Here is a 14940-nt window from a genome sequence, read left to right as displayed (position 1 = left end):
TGTGGGCGTGTTAGAGTTCTCTTCATGTGGAATTCTTCTGTTCTTCTGTGTCTTCCAGTGTAATGTGATGTAGTGTAGCCCACCCTCAGAGATCCTCTTGCTTATATTCCAAAATCGACGTTAACTATTGGCTAATCATATAAGGTCATATACTTTGTAAGTATATCCTCAATGACATAATGTTCTCTGCATATGGTATATCGTGTTCTTTTTTTGTCCTCGCTCAGGACACCTTACTAACTTTTTTGTTTTTATTTATTTTATTTTTTTCCTGGCCTTTTATATTCCCCCCACGGGTTCAGGTGTGCTCACGCTTATATTACAAAATCGACGTTAACTATTGGTTAATCATATACTTTGTACTATTCTAAACTCATTTTGGCGTCACGACTTCTATACTTTATATGGCTTGACCAAAACTACTTAAGTCATCAAGATTTCTAATGTCTTTCTACAAACCTATCTTAAAATACAGATAGCCTTCTTTTGACATGTTTGAACAGCTGCTAACTCTTACAGTTCTCTCAAATTCTAACATAGCTTCAGATTTCAAGGACAAACCTATCTGTTTCAAAGTCATGCATTCATAAGCACGAGGTCTGTTTAAAAAAAAATTATATATATAATGTGTATGGGCCCATTCTTTAATTCCTATTAAGCCAAATCAAATGTAAATCTAAGTATTTTACAGGAAGCAAGAGTTCCACTCTACAGCTGCTGGCAGGGAACAAGCTTTTCTAATCAGAATGTGGCTGCGTTAGAAAAAAAAAAAAACACTGTCTCTGCCAACGCAATATCCTCTCAAGTCTGGGCCCACTAATGCCATTTCAGAACTGTCCCACATTCCTTGCAAGACTTGTTTTTATAGCGGGACCTTTTGAGACAGACAATACCTTATCAACACTTTAGAATCAAATGCAGCCCTTCTCTGCTTCCTTGGCTAGCGTCCCAGTTGCTCGGCAACATGGTACAGTATTCAAGCTCCTCCCAGCAGTTACTTGCTGCCATTCTGCACCTTTCCAGGACTTTGTCATCTGTGGGGCAACGGCTCTGGTCAGATGCCCCCCCCAAGTTCTGGGATTAGTCCCTGGAACTGGAGGCATCTTATTTAATCCTCATGTGCCTAACCCTCAGGGCTTGTGACAGTATTAAGATTCCTCCTGGCTCCTGTACCTAGTGCCTTGTTTCTACTTGCTGGGTAATGGAAACTGATTCCTGCCTGCCCTAATCCTTGACTGTACGCCCCTTCCTCACCAAAGAAACCGCAAAAGTACTCATCCACTCCCTTGTTATATCTCGTCTCGACTATTGCAACTCCCTCCTCCTTGGCCTACCTCTACACAGGCTATCCCCCATCAGTCTATCATGAATGCAGCTGCTAGACTCATTCACCTAACCAAGCACTCAGTGTCTGCAACCACCCTCTGCCAATCCCTACACTGGCTTCCAATAGCCCAATAGGATAAAATAAAAAATATTAACAACCACTTAGAAATCCATTCACAACTCAGCCCCAGGCTACATCTCCCTCGTCAACTCCTCCCATGCTCGCCTCCAGGACTTCACTAGAGTCTCTCGCATCCTATGGAACTCTCTACCCCAACCTGTCCTTCTATCTCCCACTCTTACTGCCTTCAGGCGATCCCTTAAGACTCATCTCTTCAGGGAAGCCTATCCCACCTCGACCTAACCCCACTGAACTATCACTTTCTCAAACAATTCATCCCCACACAGCTACCTCCTAATGTATCACTTGCCACTCCCTTTTAGATTGTAAGCCCTCACGGGCAGGGCCCTCCTTACCATCTTGTCTTGAATTGTATTGTGATTGTAATGTCTCCCTTATATTGTAAAGTGCTGTGCAAACTGTTGGTGCTGTATAAATCCTGTATAATAATAATAATAATAATAACTACAATCACATTTCATATAGCGCAGAGACTTGTCAGGGTATTATTGAAATAAGCAAAAATAGATTTTATTGTACACCGATTAAACACTTATAGCCAAATGTTACAATCTTAGAATGCAGTATTAACTTCTTTCAGTAATCATGAATTGCATAAGTCGCAATTTCATAAAGAAAGTGCATAATATGACCAGATGGTAAGTATGGCACCACTCAGAATAGCAACAAACAAAACATACAGAATTCTACTGTAAGTTCTGAAGAACTGATCACTATTATCATTATGATTATTATTAATGTTTCATCCAACTGGAAAAATAATACGTATAAAGTGATGGCTTGAGGTGGGGTGCGGGGGGCTTTGGCCGCAAGGGAGCTTCATCCATACAGACATACATGCATTGCTTACAGCTCTCTCACATGTCCTGTAGAGGTGCCTGGCCTGGACCGGAATGACATCACATTGTGGCTCCCGGCACCTCTACAAGGGAGTTGTACAAGCAATGCACATATGGATGGTGCTCCATCACAGGACAGCAGCCCACACTGGACCCCAAGCTGAAGATCCACGCCAGTTCTTGCAAGGTAGGGAGAATGGGAGAACCTTTAAAATAAATAATTGTACTTTTTTTTTTGTGTGTGTATGTGTGTGTGAGAATGTTTGAGTATGTGAGATTGTGTGTGTGGTTGTGTGTCAGTGTTTTTGAGGGCCCATTGACACTAGTACAGTGCGTTAACGGAACAGTTCCGTGCGATTATGGCACTGTACCACGCAATCGCACCTACTACGCGTTCTGGTATGGGAGGTGGATTGCGTTGCCATTCATTTGAATGGCACCCCAAAACGCACCTCGCGCCCATAGTTCAATTGCCTGCACTGGAATAAGTGGTACCGCAATGCCGTGCGTTCCATTGCGGTGCAACTTGGGTTGCGACTTCATGACCAAGGAGAAATGTGGGTCCTGAGGTTACATAGGTTGAGAACCACTGTTCTAGAGGATGCAGATTTGACTGGGCCTGTAATTGTTGGCTTGTTTTAAAATGAACAGGCTATGTGGCTTTGTACTGATCGAGGCTTACTAGAGAGTCACAAGCTGGGAACCAGCATACACGTTTGTTTTGGATTATTCAGACATTTATTGGTTACATGCTTTTTTTGATGACTCAGTTGGTAGTGAAGGATTAAAATGACAATCCTCACATCTGGCACCTTTAATAAGCAATGACAGCTGCACAAATGTGTGCCATCCTATTTCCACTTACACACTAGAACAGGACTGGTATGAAACAACATTGAGGAAAATGATAAACCATTAAATAAATTCCTCTTTAGCAATCCGGTATGTCTTGTTTGTATCTTGATTGTCTGTCTGTCCACTGGGACATGTTGGGTACTTTCAGCAGAAGGAATGCGCAGGCCCAGAAGAAATTGGTTACCACAAACTCGAGAACTTCGATAACGGTAACCATGCTTGCTCCACAAAACAGACCAAGCTGTCCACCCACATCAGCTAACAAAAAGTAGATATAATGAATATGATATTAGATAGGAGAAGCATGATATGCAAAACAACTAGGCTTTTTCAACTGATGATTGAATTAGGGGAACCTATTGCTTGATAATAATTTTGCTAACGTGAAGAGATTTTGCAGTTGAACCACTTGGCGCCGGTTCCTGCCATCCCTTTAAAGGGTTTTGAATGACAGGAGGTGGAGGTAGGGTAGGCGGTCACAGCAGTCACATGATCGAGAGCCCATCCCACCAGCTCCTGATCGTAAACAGTGAACGGAAGCTGTCGGTGATAGAACACTTACTGTGCTGGGAGCTTGTAAATATGTTCTCACCACAGAACAGTGGGCTGGCTGACACATACATTGTATTTTACACAGACAGAAAGCTGCTAAAAAAGAAAGATTTGGCCGGAAATCCAGCTTCATGCTGTTTGGCTGGCTCAATGCTGATTGAATCAGAATTAAGCCGACCAAACAGAATAGAGCCGGCTTCCCAGCCATTCAGGAAGCTGGGCGGCGCACCTCCAGGCTTACTGATTGGCCGGAAAGCCGTTTTGATGCTGATTGGCTGGGAGGCCAAACAGTCATTACCCACCGCCCGGCTTCCTGATTGGCCGGGAAGCTGGCTCTATGATGATTGACCAATCAGTATCGATCCGGCCAAACAGCATGAAGCCAGCTTCCCGGGCAATCAAGAAGCCATGCGGCGGTAATGATACACCGCCCAGTTTCCTGATTGCCTGGGAAGTTGGCTCCATGCTAGCAGAAGTACCGGTGTCGGTGAGGCTCCATGCTAGTGGAAATACGGTCTTGGTACTCGGTACCGGCGAGTAATGAAATATAAATAGCGGTACTCATACTTGATACTGATTTGAAATTTCTGTTCCCTTTTATTATATTAAATAGAACTCTGTATGATTTTTGTGTAATAAAAGCATCTCACCTGTCTGCTAGCAAATTCCTAAAGATTGTAAACTGAGCCGCACATGCACAGGAGTTATGTGTTCACGGGCTGGCCAATCAAGACACCAAACCCAAAAGAAGATAGAGGTTAAGATATCAGCAGTGACGAGTGTGCTCATGGAGATGGCAGCATTGGAGTGGATGTACATAAAGTGGACTATATTTCTGCTTTAACGGTATTCCCTTTTATTATACAAACTATATTATATTCATAGCTAGTATTAATATATAGTGTGTGGTAGTTGATCTTTTTTCCTAAAAGACACTACAAAGTATCTTCTTACAACATAACTAATTGCAGTACAACTAGATACTGAAACTAGGACATTTCAGGTGCTATAGTGATAACTTTCAGGAACACATCAACTTCTAAAAACAATGTATTTTATTATTACAAGTAACATACAAATACACATACAATGGGACTGACATGTATCCAGGAATGTATCTTTCAGCTGCAACAATGGCTACTACCACATATGTTACCCTCAACACCCCACCAATGAGCATGCTACATGTTCCAATAATGATTAAGTGATGGGGTAGGGGTAGTGTTCTATGAATTTCTCAGGTCAAATGATCTGCTTCATCAAGAGATGTGGCAAACATATCTAAAATATAGAGGGTGCCAAAAGATGTATACACATTTTAAGAAAGGAAAAACTGTATTAAAATTGCAATACTTAATATATATACCGATAACCAAAGATGAATACAAGTGATGTTGGCCTTCTGCAATTACAAGAGGTGCTCAAAGTGGTTGCCATCAGCATCCAGACACTTCTGATTACGGTGAACTACTGCTTGAGCAACGTTGACCACAGTGCCCACTTGTATCACTGCACAACATCACACACAGTACCATGCGTCTCAAACTTATCATTAATGCGTGCAATTGTTAGGCATGTTGGAGCTTCTGTTGCATACTCATGCCTTCATTGTCATTGTACATGTTCTTGAATTTCAAATACCACTTCAAAATGGTCTTGTGCTCCTCGAACAACAACCGTGCTTCTGCCATTTACATTGACTGTCCTGTCTCTCACATAGTGACGCTAGCATTCATTTGATTAACGGCATCTATTGAGTGAATGTCATACTACACATTGCTACCGTAATTGAATTGAACTTTGAAAAGTAATACATAGATAACATCTGTTAAAATGTGTATAAATGTTTTGGCACCCCCACTAGATGCTGAACAATGCACCATAAAGAAAGGGGACCAAGCCAGCACCTTGCTCAAAAGGAAGGCAAGGAGGAAATTAAAAGAAGGTATCCAAGCAAAATATATAGATTTATTGAGTATGGAGTCTGTCCATATGAGACATTCCTATATAAATTCCTTGTATATATACAGTATTCTTGTTTACACTTACATTTTCAAAACGTGACATAATTAGAAAAAGCCGGTCCATATCAGAATTCAACATTGCTGACATCTCTTTTGCTTATGTTGAGGTCCATGTGTGCAACAAACTCCTTCTTCTTCTTCTTCTTCTTATTATTATTAATAATAATATTTTTACTATTATAGTTATTTATAAAGCTTCTGTATATATCATTATCTGATTGTGCATGGACTGTGTTGTACTTTTCAATAAGAAAACTAATAAAATATACCTTTTAAAAAAAATTATCAACATTGCGGGAGATTCCTCCATTCACACTGTTTAGCTTAAATGGAGGAATCTGTTGCACTTTTTCCATCTGACCATAGACTGATAGAAAAAAATCTATAGGTGTATGACCAGCTTAAGACTAGCAGAAGACTAATATCTGTATGCTGGCAAAAACCTGGAACCCTGACACACAAAGGGGGGAACAGAAGTTAGCTTCCCCTTGATAGTCCTGGATACCTCCTTTTAATTCCTCTTTTCCCTTTCTTTATTATGAGGGTTGGTCTTGGGCCCCTCGTCTGTAGGATGGATGGTTCAGCAACTATTTCATATAAGTTCAGCACATCTCTTGTTGAAGCAGATCATTCCATCTGAGAACCTGTAGAGCACCATCCCTACCTCATGTGTTTTAATCATTTATCACTATAGCACCGTAAATTTTTAGTTGTATTTTTATTATAATTAGAGGTGTGGTGCAATGACCAATGGTGCTGGCCCAGAGGCACATTTATATAGAACATAGCTAATTACAAGTAGCCTTGGCCTTGTTGCATGAAGTATGCAATCCACTGAAAAGATGCCCTGTGATAAGGAAACTGATAATAAGGCTACTTATTTTCCCATATCTAATCTTTCGTTACATATGAAATAAAACAGGCTGTGAGCATAGACTTCTACAACAATTTTAAAACATTTTAAAAAACACAAACACAAACATTTTCTCCATGTTGATTAGATCACAAAAGCACTTTGGAACTGAAATAACGTAACAAACAGATTATAATTATTCCCAGTATTAATACAAAACCAATACTCACATAGCAGTGCACTTGAAGTCATAGCTTTTTGCTGCTTGCTTATTTTGTAGTTCAATTCATTGTACTTAATGTCAATATACACCAAGTTATTCCTGGAAACATATACATTTGAAATATAAAAACAATGTACACTGTCATCTATCTTGAGCTATAATTTAACAAGACAGCACTAAGTGCAATGACATTGTGGGAATTGTGTTTGTTTACATATTAACATTATTACTACAACAGTACAAATTGTGCAAACAAAAGTTAAACAACAGAGGTATGAAAGAGTGTTGGCTCTTTCAGTTTTCATTTGTACATAAAGCATTGTGCATGACGCATAAAAATGTTTAGGTTACAATTATAATGTACTATATTTGCAGCTGGCCCATTCCACTTCCCTGTTCAACTAAACAGGCGGACAGCACCCCTCCATGGGCGGGATGATGTTTTAAAACAACTTTTTTTCTGTGCTTATACGTGCCCTCTGGCGTGCACTCGAGCACAGTACAGTGACAGCACTATCCAATGGACAGTACAGATCACAAAAAGGGGGTAGAGAGCCTATGGAAGTGCCTCTGTACCTTGTACTTGCTGGATGCATCACTGGCAGCCATCTGGTACTGGAAGACTATGCTAAATAAGTACCAGTCACCCAGTACCAGGCCCAGTACCAGAAACAATGTCACCCAGTACCAGTGCCCATTTATGCATCTTCTGAATATGTCAGCTCTCTCATGTGACCTGTATAATAACCCTTCACCTTCCTTATCCTGCACATCTGTACATTACTCCTTCATCTCCATCCTCCCACTGTATGTTGCCTGTACATTAACCCCTTCACTTCCTCCTTTCTCTGTGTATGACCTGTAATTTGAAATCCAGCTCCATGTTTTAGCCCCCGCGATACTGGCATTGTTCATTTCTAAAAAAATTGTGGGGAAAATTAGATCACCTTAGGGTGTCTACTTTTGGAAAAGGGGTCATTTGGGTTCTGCATTTTTCACTTTACTGGATTCTCAAAGGATATATTTCCCCTAATTATTTTTTGAATAGGGCTTCTATGTATTGCAAAACAGAGCAAGTGACCAACATTAGAAAATGTCACTGTTCTTACCAGGGGCGTCGCCACGCCTGGTGTCACCCGGAGCAGCCACCGGATGACACCCCTCTGGGATGTCATCCTGCATGCGCATGACATTATTGCACACACGTGACGTCATCACGCACGCACATGGTGACGCCACGCAAGCTTACCTGCCATCGGCTATCTAGGTGATGGACACCGGCAAAGAGAGGAGGGGACAAGTTATGCCGGCGGGTCCCCTCCACTCTCCTGTAACATGGACCGAGAGCCTGAATTATCAGAGGAGGTGACACCAAAATGACTGTGTGCCCCCCTCCGATGGTGTCACTCGGTGTGGGCCGAACACCCCTTGTGATGCCACTGATTCCTATCAGCCAGGCTGCACAAAAGATGGTGAGATGATAAAAGAGTGGATAAGGATTATGCCAGAATCTCCAACTCCACTACAATCTTCTTTTGGGCAGACCAGTCTGTAAGAACAGGGACATCTTCCATGCCCACCTCGTCTCTACACCATCCAGATGACTTCTTTCAGTCACTGACCTCAACATCATAGAAGCCAATCTGCATACCTCCCAACGATCCCTCATTTGGAACCAAATCCCTCTGTAACTCTTTTATCTATCTATCTATCTATCTATCTATCTATCTATCTATCTATCTATCTATCTATCTATCTATCTATCTATTAATCTAAAGGACACAGGTGGACAACACTGGAACAAATGGGAATACAATCACAAATAAATATTGTATTTATGACTGAAGCCTCTGCTCATTAATGGCCCTATGTATATAATACATTAATGATGCTTCCTTGCTTTGTGGATGGCCCATTTTCTTATCTATAAAATAACAGCGCAAAGCTTTCTTCTGTGATTACACATTTGAAATCAATAGGAAGCTCATTTGGAAAATGGCAGCTGATCCTTCTCATTCAGTCTGCATGATTTATGTCAGTTAAGCACTTAGTGATAGAACAATGTTTCAGACATTAACTTGTTTGACTGGTAACTTTGGCTTCCGCTGTTTGCAGACAATAAAATGAAAGCCTTAGAAAACCTGAGTTCAGATATTTTCTGGAATCAATAAGAATACATTTACTATGTGCACCGTGTTAACAACACAAGAATTCTACTTTGCACAAAAGGTGCATTTACCTTATGTATGTTATATTTCTACTCAGCTTGTTGGATAGGAAATCTGCAGCTCTGTCACTGGGAAATGTGGAGTAGGAGAGAGTGGCGGGGTAGTCGGTCTCTTCACATGGAACTGGGCAACTCGAATTATAAGTTCCCACACTGCACAGGTCGAGTTTATCAATTTTGTCTGCTCAAAATCCAAAACAGTATAAAATTATTTTACATAACTAGATACTAATCAGTTAGTCTCACATGCACACTCTCTCTCTCTCAGGTCCCAATCACACTTGCGATTGAACGTGTCTAGCATTGCTACACATTTTTGTCTGACATGCAACTGTTTAAGCTGCAAGCCTTTGTACAGTTACATAACACACTGTGACAATTTATTACAGGAGAGTCACTCTAGGTATGCATTGCTTTTTATCTTTAAAATCTCTATTACACTGGTCCCCATGTCACAGTACATATATATATATCTATATACCTATATATCCATATATAGATATATAGATATATATATATATGTCTCTATATATATATATATATAGATATATCTATATATATATACAGTTTGTCATATATAATGTTTTCTTTTTTACTTTATGCTTTCTTCCCCCTCTTCCCCTTCCCACTCCTTGGCTTTCTGTTCCCCAGGTGCTCTGCAGTGTTGTCCTGCCTGTGGGACCCGCTGCGTTATCACTTAGTGCACTGTGATTGTATGATTGTAACCAGAGGCGTAACTAGAAACTTCAGGGCCTCAGTGCAAGAAACCATGAAGGGCCCCCCCAACCCCCCACCGCCATGGGAAGGAGCTGCGGAGAGTTGGCCTGCTGCATGCTGGGAGCTGAGGTGGTTAACAGGGCCTTCTTCCTCCTGTCCGGGCACCCCCAAGTGGTGGAAATGCCAGAGTCGCAGTTGCAACTGGGCCCTGGCGTTCCACTACTTGGGGGGGCCCGTTAACCCCCAAGGTGCCGATATTGCCTCCCGGGACTATAGCTCCCAGTAGGCAGACACTCAGCAGCTCTTTCCCATGGTGGTTAATATGGGGGTGTGAGCGGTCTCACCAGGGATACGGGTGGTCTCAGCAGGGATACGGGACGTCTCAGCAAGGCTGCGGGACGTCTCAGCAAGGCTGCGGCGGTCTCACCAGGGACACGGGCGGTCTCACCAGGGACACGGGCGGTCTCTCCAGTAGGGCTGTGGGCGGTCTCACGAGGGCTGTGGAGGTCTCACCAGGGATACGGGAGGTCTCACCAGGGCTGCGGCGGTCTCACAGGCATACGGGCGGTCTCAACAGGGCTCTGCAGGGTCTCAGGTGATAGAGTGCAGGGTTAGGGCTACTGACAGCTCACCCATCCTCCGTGTCCAGGTCGGTCCTCTCTCTTCCCCTCTGCCTGACACCGCTCCTAGACCCCTCCTTCCTGGGGCCCTCAGGTGCAGAGCTGGCCCTGGCAGTGCCTGCAGAGCGGCGGGGGGAGAGGGGAAGGGAGCCGGCAGCCAGGCAATAATATAAAATTTCCCCCGCCACCCCTCCTGATGCGGCCATGTCACATGCTCCCCCCTGCTCCCCCCAGCTTCGGCACTGGCGCCGATGACCCCTCCATCTCACTGCCCTGCTCGGACAAGCTTCGGTCTGCAGGCTGATGCATAGCATCGGGCAGGCTAGTGCCCCAGGCTATGCTCGGGCATAGCAGGATGATTGTGTGCGACCCCTCTTCTTACTCTCTGGGGCCCCCCCAACAGGCGGAACGCCAGGGCCCGGTCGTGATCGCTGCGACCCTGGTAGTTCCGCCAGTGATTGTAAAACTACATCTTAGTGCCTGTGCCTTGTGTTCTGCTCTGTGTGTCCTCCCTGGATCGGGACTGTATCTCACTGCTTCCTCTACATATTGTTTTACTGTCTTCCCTCCATGCTGCCTGCAGATCATCAAGGATTAGGCCTTACGAGTGGTTTACATTATGGGCAACGTGAATGTAGCCATCTCAACTGAATGCAGGAAGGTGGCCCTGTTACGCCTGGATGCCCATCTGGTGGAATTGGGCAAGAAGAATTTGGGTCCTGCAGCTGAGGGCCTTTTGTTTGGTGAACCCTTCATTAAGGAGCTCAACAAATATGTGGCGGTGTATTCCTCTTACAATAAGGCTCGACTAACATCCAGAATGCTTTTCAAGCACAGCCTTGTTTTTCCTCCAGAGCCGGTCAACCGCGGAGTTGGGTTGCCAGGCAATCTTCCTATCAAACCTTTAGACCTCAGCCACAGACCTCCATTTATTGCAGAACTTCCTTCCACCAACATGTAACCAACAACCGCTGAGGTAGCGGAGTCTGAGGTGTCCCCAGGGGATGCACAGCGGCAGGTAAGCCAGGTTTTTTCATACCCTTCTTTTGCATTAAAGGTGGCGGGCCAATTGGCCTTGTTTGCTCACATCTAGGAGCATATAACCTCAGATCCATAGGTTCTTTAGATGGTTACAGGTTACCTGATCGATTTTTTCCTCCCTCCTTGTCAGACGCCCAGATCACAACTGGATGTCACACTGATCGACATGGAGTGTCTGTCTCTGTTTCTCAAAGGTGCAATTCAGTGGGCACACTTCCCCTCTGGTTTTCTCAGCACCATTTTTTTGGTGTGGATGAAATCTGGGGAGTTCCATCCTGTGATCAACCTGTGGTCCCTCAATTCCCTTGTTGCTTACTATCAGCTTCAAAATGGAGGGAATGCATTTGCTGAGAGACCTCTTGCGCAAAGGAGACTGGTTTACCTGTCTGGACTTGCAGGATACATACCTCATGGTTCCCATGCACCAGGATCACTGTTAATACCTCCAATTCCTTTGGGGAGAAGAGTGTTGGCAATTCACCTGCTTGAGGTCAGGGTTAGGTTCAGCCCCTTGGTGCTTCACCAAGCAGCTGAATCCTGTGGTGCCATCCTTCTGGGCTCAGTGTTTCCGGTCTATCATTTACCTGGACGACCTCATTATCTTTCTCAGGACAGGCAAACCCTTTGCGAACACACGTATCTGGTGGTGAGGTCACTGCAGGTGCTTGGTTTTCGTCATCAATCATTCGAAGTCAGCCCTGGTTCATGCCAAGGTCATTCATTTCCCTGGGTTTGAAATCGACTCCAATTATTCGACTCTTCGGCTTCTGTCTTCAAAGATCTTAGTCATAAAGAGGGAGATTCGCAGACTCCCTGCATTTGGGCACTTTCCAACTTCGCCTGTTGGCTCGTATGGTCGGCCGCTTTCTTCTTCACTTCAGGCCATTTTTCCATGGGCCACTGCATTACAGGACCAACCAGGAGCTCCAATGGTGGTTACTCCACATGGATGCTTGGACTAGCAGGGCCATTTTTAAGATGCAGCTGGATTTAATTCTGGAATCCAATGTGAGCCTGTTGGGCTGGGGGCTGCATTCGCTATGGAGGTCACTGGAGGCACTTGGTCTCCAGAAGAGAGAGACTTGTATTTCAGCTGCCTGGAGTTGATTGCTGGATCCTTTGCTATTCGCAGTCTAGCCAAGGACAAAACCAACTCCTGTCTGCTCTTGAGGATGGACAATGTCTCAACCGGTTAGGGGGCATGTGTTCGAAGAGACTAATGGAGCTCATGAAGGAATTATACAAATATTTCTAAATTGTCAGATTTAGCTTCAGACAGGATACCTCCCAGGTGAAGAAAACCTGGCAGATTGGTTTACCAGGAACTGGAGGGATGCCAGAGATTGGCAACTGGATGTAGAGGTGTTTCGGACTCAGGTGAGTCGTTGTGTCCAATTGCTCTCGATATCTTTGCTTTCAGGACCAACACGCAGACAATGTAATTTTTCAGCTGGCTACTGGATCTGGATGTTCTGGGGACAGACGTGTTTCTTCAGCAGTGGCCGGCTCAGGAAGCCTATGCATTTCCTATGTTCAACTTGATTTCTCGGGTCATCCAGGTGGTCCTTCATCAGAGGGTCACGATTTTCCTGGTCACCCCTTGCTGAAACACTCAGCCGTTGTTTCCGTCTCTCCTGGAATTGTCTGTTTGAGATCCTCTATTGTTGTCACAGTTCCCGTAGTCACTTCGGTGATCGGCGGGGCAGTGTCACTCGCTTTCAGCCTTCTCCAGCATTCCTGGGCATCGGGAACTCGGAAGTCATATGAGTCAGCTTGGTGACAGTGCCGTTCTTGGTGTCTGGAATGGGAGGTTGATCCCTTGATGGCCTCTGTAGATGGGATTTTGAATTATCTGGCTGAACTGGTTCTCAGAAGAATTCCTACAGGTCCAATAATGCGATTTCCTGTTGTCATGATCCCATGGCAGGCGTGCCTGTTGGTCAGAATCCTCTGGTCTGCTGTTTGCTCAGGGGTATCCATCTCACTGGGCCTCCAATTCCCAAGTATGAGGCTTTGTAGGACGAGTCCAAGGTATTAGATTCATTCCATAACCCATCGCACTCCTAACTGGTAAGCAGTCAAAAAGCTGTAAGTGGGTGCTGAAGTGACCGCAGATGGAGCCGCAAACAAATCAGTAATGAATGAAGAAATCACTAGCACTCCTGGGTTCCAAGAATGTCACTTTGTTTACCTGAAGAAGGAACCGTTGTTCATTCCGTAACGTTGCCATATTGTGAGACCTGATTGGATGTCAATAAACAAGGTCTGACATTCTTGGAACCCAGGAGTGCAGTGATTTCGTCATTCATTACCAAGGTATGACATTTTTCTCCAAAGCTGGCCAGATAATGAGGATTTGTCCTTGAGGCAACTCTCCGGGAAGCTTACCATTTTGTTTTGTCTTTTCGCTGCGTTTCTGATGTTTGAGCTTTTGAGGTTACGTCAGTCTCTTTTACTCCGGATGCGGTCTCCTTTTCCATTTATAGGCATACTAGGACGCTCTCTTCCACCGTATCCTACCCATACCTGATAGACGACCCATAGCTTTGTGTTGTGGTTTGTCTACGTGTCGACTTGGCCCCCCCCTCTTCTGTGTGGTCAGGGAGTTCTCCTCAACTCGTTATTTCGTAGGTTCGGCCATTTAGGACTGTGTCACCTCTCGCTTTGGCTACGTGGGTCTGGTGGATCTTGACTCTTGTGGGGTTGACCCTTTCTTCTGGGCTCACTCTGTTCGGTGTGCTGCCGCTTCCCAAGCTTTCATGGTGGGTGGTAGCTTTGCCAACATCCTACGGGCAGTGGACTGGTCACATGGTACAACCTACCGTTCATTTTATTTCCGACCTCTGTCATTTGCAGCCATGGCTCTTGTTTTAGTGTGTTGAAATTGCAAATATGAGCCTTCTGCCTTAAAATTGTAAATTATTCTAGCCCTGATGACAGAATAATTAGAATTTTAATAAAGACAAGAGATGAGTATTTCCCTCCCACCCTCCTGGGTTAGGGTTGGTTGGTTGCTTCTTCGTGTCTTGGGGTTTATTTTGTCTGTTCTGTTATTCAGCCATGCATTGTTGGTAATTTTATGGCTATGTGACATGTATGTGTTTGTTATATACAGGAATGCTGTCATGTCTCTCCTTTTCTTTCAGCTTAATTTCTCCCCGGCTGCCTAGAGGGTTTTCTTTGCTGTTGTTCTGAGGTTCACGATGGTTGCTTGAGTTGTTCGGTTCTTCAGTTTCAAGTTCCTTACTTGTTCTGTGGCATCAGGCATTTGTTGCACTTTACCTGAATGGTTAGTTTTGTTAACTATTTATTTTCTGCTGTTGGCGTCAGTAAAGTAAGATAAGCAAATACTCGCCGCCTGTCTTTATTAAAATTGTAATTATTCTGTCACCAAGGCTAAAATAATTTACAATTATCCCTGCTGCAAGACCCGAGTGCCTCTATGTCTACTTTGGAATTCTATGGATATTTTTATGGATTGACACCTAGGCATTTACCTTACAAATGGAGTGGCTACCCCA

General features: G+C 44.0%; 1 protein-coding gene across 1 annotated transcript in view; it reads right to left on the bottom strand.

Annotated features, from left to right (window-relative positions):
* Positions 1 to 3238: 3238 nt before the first annotated feature.
* The window catches only part of ASIC5 (acid sensing ion channel subunit family member 5), a 30018-nt gene continuing 18316 nt past the window's right edge, over positions 3239 to 14940 (bottom strand). Inside the window, exons 7-9 of the mRNA XM_018559708.1 lie at positions 9054 to 9222; positions 6822 to 6913; positions 3239 to 3420 (exon numbers count right to left, since the gene is read on the bottom strand). Of these exons, the coding sequence (XP_018415210.1) occupies positions 3239 to 3420; positions 6822 to 6913; positions 9054 to 9222 (443 nt within the window). The remainder of the gene's footprint in view (positions 3421 to 6821; positions 6914 to 9053; positions 9223 to 14940) is intronic.

Source organism: Nanorana parkeri, unplaced genomic scaffold (assembly GCF_000935625.1).
Source record: "Nanorana parkeri isolate BGI_ZX_2015 unplaced genomic scaffold, ASM93562v1 scaffold413, whole genome shotgun sequence".
Lineage (NCBI taxonomy): Eukaryota > Metazoa > Chordata > Amphibia > Anura > Dicroglossidae > Nanorana > Nanorana parkeri.
Note: the sequence above shows the minus strand (reverse complement) of the source record. Positions and strands in the feature narration are given on the sequence as shown.